The 4,757-nt window shown below is 39.5% G+C and overlaps 3 protein-coding genes across 3 annotated transcripts in view; 2 read left to right on the plus strand and 1 right to left on the minus strand.

Moving 5' to 3' along the window:
• LOC104705912 (stearoyl-[acyl-carrier-protein] 9-desaturase 1, chloroplastic-like) overlaps positions 1–1,805 on the plus strand; it is a 2,860-nt gene extending 1,055 nt beyond the window's left edge. Inside the window, exons 2-4 of the mRNA XM_010422008.2 lie at positions 295–799; positions 876–1,316; positions 1,403–1,805. Coding sequence (XP_010420310.1) covers positions 295–799; positions 876–1,316; positions 1,403–1,525 — 1,069 coding nt within the window. The 3' untranslated portion in view covers positions 1,526–1,805. The remainder of the gene's footprint in view (positions 1–294; positions 800–875; positions 1,317–1,402) is intronic.
• LOC104705913 lies at positions 1,950–2,797 on the minus strand. The gene has a single exon (XM_010422009.2). The coding sequence runs from the start codon at positions 2,691–2,693 to the stop codon at positions 2,133–2,135; it is 561 nt and encodes a 186-aa protein (XP_010420311.1). The 5' UTR covers positions 2,694–2,797; the 3' UTR covers positions 1,950–2,132.
• LOC104705915 (HIV Tat-specific factor 1-like) overlaps positions 3,078–4,757 on the plus strand; it is a 12,007-nt gene continuing 10,327 nt past the window's right edge. Inside the window, exons 1-5 of the mRNA XM_019228286.1 lie at positions 3,078–3,246; positions 3,856–3,963; positions 4,267–4,401; positions 4,507–4,569; positions 4,658–4,701. Coding sequence (XP_019083831.1) covers positions 3,204–3,246; positions 3,856–3,963; positions 4,267–4,401; positions 4,507–4,569; positions 4,658–4,701 — 393 coding nt within the window. The 5' untranslated portion in view covers positions 3,078–3,203. The remainder of the gene's footprint in view (positions 3,247–3,855; positions 3,964–4,266; positions 4,402–4,506; positions 4,570–4,657; positions 4,702–4,757) is intronic.

Below are 4,757 nucleotides of genomic sequence, written 5' to 3' on the forward strand. Positions count from 1 at the left end.
TTTTAGAGCATCCTTCGTCTTGTACTGCAATTGCCTCCTCTCATCGTTGTTAATGATGAACATGGAACCACGCATTAGCTTGTCTTTTTCTTATTCTTTCAAGAAACTGATTTTTCTCGTGTTGGGATCTTTCCTTTTTGGAGGTTTCTTTAAGACTACAACTTGTTAAAGAAACCTGAAAAACACGAAACCATATCATCTAATTCTGGTGATTGTGTTAGTAACAACAGTTTCAGTCTCTGAAGTTTCGTATTCTATTACTCATTTTGGAATCTTCTTTAATGGCAATTGTAGAGAGGATACGAATGGAAGAAAACCATATATCCCCCCTAGAGAGGTGCATCGTCAAGTGAAATATTCAATGCCACCACAGAAGCTGGAGATCTTTAAGTCCTTAGAAGGATGGGCTGAAGAGAACTTGTTGGCTTACCTAAAACCTGTTGAGAAATCATGGCAGCCTACTGATTTCCTCCCCGAAGCTGACTCAGAAGGCTTCTATGACCAAGTGAAAGAGCTAAGAGAAAGGTGTAAAGAGCTTTCTGATGACTACTTTGTAGTGCTTGTTGGTGATATGATCACAGAGGAAGCACTTCCGACTTATCAGACCATGATTAATACATTGGATGGGGTTAGAGATGAGACGGGAGCAAGTCCTTCCCCTTGGGCAGTATGGACTAGGGCATGGACTGCTGAAGAGAATAGACATGGTGATCTTCTTAACAAGTACCTTTATCTGTCTGGACGAGTAGACATGAGGCAGATTGAAAAGACAATTCAATACCTCATTGGTTCTGGAATGGTAAGCTCCTATAACATAAGATGGCTAGCTTTTTCGATGGTTGTATTGATTGTGTTTTGTTTTGTTTTAATTGAAGGATCCAAAAACTGAAAACAATCCTTACCTGGGTTTCATCTACACGTCTTTTCAAGAAAGAGCTACATTCATCTCCCATGGAAACGCTGCTAGACTAGCAAAGAATCTTGGAGACTTGAAACTTGGGAAGATTTGTGGCACCATTGCTGCTGATGAGAGGCGTCATGAAACAGCATACACCAAGATTGTAGAAAAGCTCTTCGAAATTGATCCTGACACCACAATCGTGGGTTTTGCTGACATGATGAAGAAAAAGATATCCATGCCTGCTCATTTGATGTATGATGGTCGTGATGATAATCTATTTGATCACTTCTCTTCCGTGGCACAGAGGCTTGGTGTCTACACTGCTAGGGACTATGCTGATATACTGGAATTTCTTGTGCAAAGGTGGAATGTGCAGAAGTTGTCAGACCTTTCTAGTGAAGGACACAAGGCCCAGGTAACAACATTAGAACCATAAAACTATTACTGAGTTATGTGCACTCTTATCTGACTTTTGGGTCTTTATTTAATTGCTTTGAACAGGACTACCTCTGTGGATTACCTGCTAGGATCCGCAAACTTGAAGAGAGGGCACAAGGGAGAACCAAAGAAGCTGCAAAAAACATACCAATCAGTTGGATATTTGGTCGAGAGATCAGGGCTTAAATATAAAAGAAGTAATGTTATCCAATTTCTTCCATTTTATAATCCCAAGCAACCAAGAAAGCTATAAAGACCTTCACCAACACCATGATGAAGAGGCCAGAAGAATGTTATGTTGGAATGTTTGTAGATAAAGTATGTGTTAGGAGGCTGTGCTTTGTTTTGGATAAGTTAAATGCATCCAAAGAATTTGCTTTATGTTGACAATTTTATTTATTTGTTTCTTCTTCTCTATTTTGTTACACTAAATCCATCTTGTTAGTATTGTATCCAAATTCTCTAATGCTTTCTCTCAAACCAAATAAGATTTTAAAATTAGAACTTGTGTCTTTGTTTGGTTCTTTCTACTTTCAACTGTGTTTCCTTTGTGGTTAACAGATTAAGGATGTTACTATGTGAACACCACACTTCCTTAATGAATGGTCGATTTTTCATAGGAAAAGGCTTATATATTTATGTAATAGATCATTGACGAATTACATCAAACACTCAAACAAAAAAAAAAACAAATGAACAAATCACAACAGAACTCACCGAAACAGATCAAAAACCAACATTTGATATTGATCTAACTCAAACATTTCATATCACAAAAAAGACACACTAGTCTTCAAACTTGGAACGGCCATGGCCAATCTTTAGGATTCTCCTCACTCTGAACCTTACCAGTTCTCTTCATCGCAATACCATCACTACCACCATCGACATAAGCATAGTACTTCAAGAAGAAAGCACAAACAAGAACGATCCAGTCAAGACAAAAGATGACAATACAAAGCCCACCACCGAGTTTCAAGATCACAGCAGCATCTTCCTCACGAACATACGACTTGAGACTCCCTAGGAACTTGGACGTGTTGGTGAAGATGAGAACAGAGACAGAGCCTTGGAATATAGCTGTGAGTACAGTTGCTACCATGTGAGCAGCGTACCACCTGTTTCTCCCGCAAGAAGCGGCGGCGCAGCCTGAGACAGCGGCGGCGATTGTTACGGCGTGGAGGAGGATGAGTAGGAATCCGCAGATCGAAGGGATTAGACGGAGAGAGAGTGTGAGAAAGATGCAGCTTGAAGCGGCGCCGAGAAGGATGTAGTTTGAGAAAAGGAAGATCTTGTGAGTATGGTAATGAGATTCTTCTACCGGTGATGAAGAAGAAGAAGAAATCAAACCCATGATTGGTTTTTTTTTGGAAAGTTTGGATTTTGAGAGATGGGTTTCGTTTTCTCCGATGTTCTAAAGAAGATGAAGAGTGTGAATTGTGGATTTGAGATGAGCACAACGAGTTTGCTTATGTAGAGGAAGAAGAAGTGAAGACAAGACGGTGAAAAGTTTCTAAATGTGACCGTTGTTTGGATCTGGAAGACTGAAACGGCTGTTTCTGCGTAACGGCTAGTTTGATTTTTAATAAAGAAGGTGGGCCCAATGATGAGTTAAAAAGATAATAATAATAATAGATTATTAGATGGGCCTAATGGGCCGTGTATTGGTTTATGTTTATCCGAGATAAGGATGAGATTATATCTCTGTATCCAAACAAGGTCGGTCTTCTACCGTCTTCGTCCTCCTGCTTTTGCTTTTGTTGGGACATTTTTTCGTCGTCTCTCGAACGCGTCACTTGTTTTTTTTTGGGGTTTGTTGTTCGTTTAACAGTATTCGTGATCTTCCGAGGTTAACGAGGGAATAATGTCCGATTCTGGTAATTTACAGCTTCCACCATCATCGACAGGTGAAAGAAACCCTCTTCTTTCGCTTATTCATACTTAGTTTCTTCTCTGGTTTACCGCGACGCCTGTGTTTTTTTTAAAGTAGCGGGTTTCGAATTTGTTTATTGTGTGTGTGTGAGAGAGATAGAGAGAAAGAGAGAGAGAGAGTTCCTAGGGTTTTGAGGATACTGATCAGAGATGAGAATTTGGGGGATTTTGTGGTCGTGTTTAGCTCGGAATAATTTTGGAGATTTTTTTTGGTTAAGGGTATAAAGGAGCTGAGAGCAAACATATGTTCACGTTGTGAATAATGGGAATCACATAGGTCAATCAAACAAGTTACACATAGGTAGTGTAATCCAGGTTATGAGTTTAAAGACTAGTCACATAGACAAGGATGTCTTTCTCATCTTTGTTTTGGTGTTTCACTGTGTTGGGGTCGTAATGTGTGGTATGAGACTTTTGCTCAGTGTGGGTATCTGGGGATTTACTAAGACATTGTTTGTAACATGTGTAATGGTTAAAATCAGTCTATGCCTTTAGTTTTGTGGCAATAGCTACATCTAAACACTTTTTTTCTTTTTAGTGCTATGGTATACTCATCTTGATAACCTGTCTTTTCTTAATTATAGGGGCAAGAGTTGTGGATGGGCTTACACCTGCAGCTACTGATGTTGGCTGGTACATTCTTGGTGGAAACCAGGAGAGCCTGGGTCCATATACCTTCCCTGAGCTATGTGGTAAGTCTTTCATGCTAATAGATTCCTTGTTGTATTAAGGTTTATAAGACATCTAGGCCGTTCACAAACAGCTGGGTTAGAAACAAATTGGATCTATAGGTATTATCTTATTATTGTATTAGATGTCTAGCTATGTTGACATTGAATGTAGTATGTACTGTAAAATCAAATATGAGATGTTTTTCTCAAATTTCGATTCAACAAGTAATTGATAAGCTTTTTCAAGATTGTTGTCCAACTTGTGTCTCTTTCTGTAACGGGCTATTAAGCGCTGTACTTTACTTGATTGTTTTGACTGGACAGACCATTTCAGGAACGGTTACCTATTAGCAACTACCCTCGTCTGGGCTGACGGACGAAGTGAATGGCAGCCACTTTCTGCCATCCCCGAGTTAATGTCAAGGATTTCTGGAGCTGAGGTTGGCTATGCAGCTCTAGGTAGTATCCTTTTCACTACTACTAGATAATTGGATTCTTGATATTTTCTTCTAGTGTAGATTTGTTTACTAGATCAATGGCACTTACTATTTCCTATCTAACCAGGTGCATCTGGGTTGATAAATGGATCTAATGCTGGAACCAAGCAAAAGAAGCAAGACAATTCTGGTCAGTTATTTAGACAGAAAATGATTTTTTTCGATGCTATAATTTGCTAGGTGAGGATGACGCTTACCACAGTATGTTGTTTCTGCAGCCTTTGCTAGTACCGAGGATGAATTTGAGAAATGGCAGAGAGAGATTAAAGAAGCAGAAGCGGAGGCTGAAAGGTTGAAAAATGGTTCTGTCTCTGGTAC

This window comes from Camelina sativa, chromosome 8 (genome assembly GCF_000633955.1).
Source record: "Camelina sativa cultivar DH55 chromosome 8, Cs, whole genome shotgun sequence".
In the NCBI taxonomy this organism is placed as follows: domain Eukaryota; kingdom Viridiplantae; phylum Streptophyta; class Magnoliopsida; order Brassicales; family Brassicaceae; genus Camelina; species Camelina sativa.

Coding starts and splice junctions, on each gene's coding strand:
- LOC104705913 (XM_010422009.2), bottom strand. CDS start 2,693: ATGGGTTTGATTTCTTCTTCTTCTTCATCACCGGTAGAAGAATCTCAT.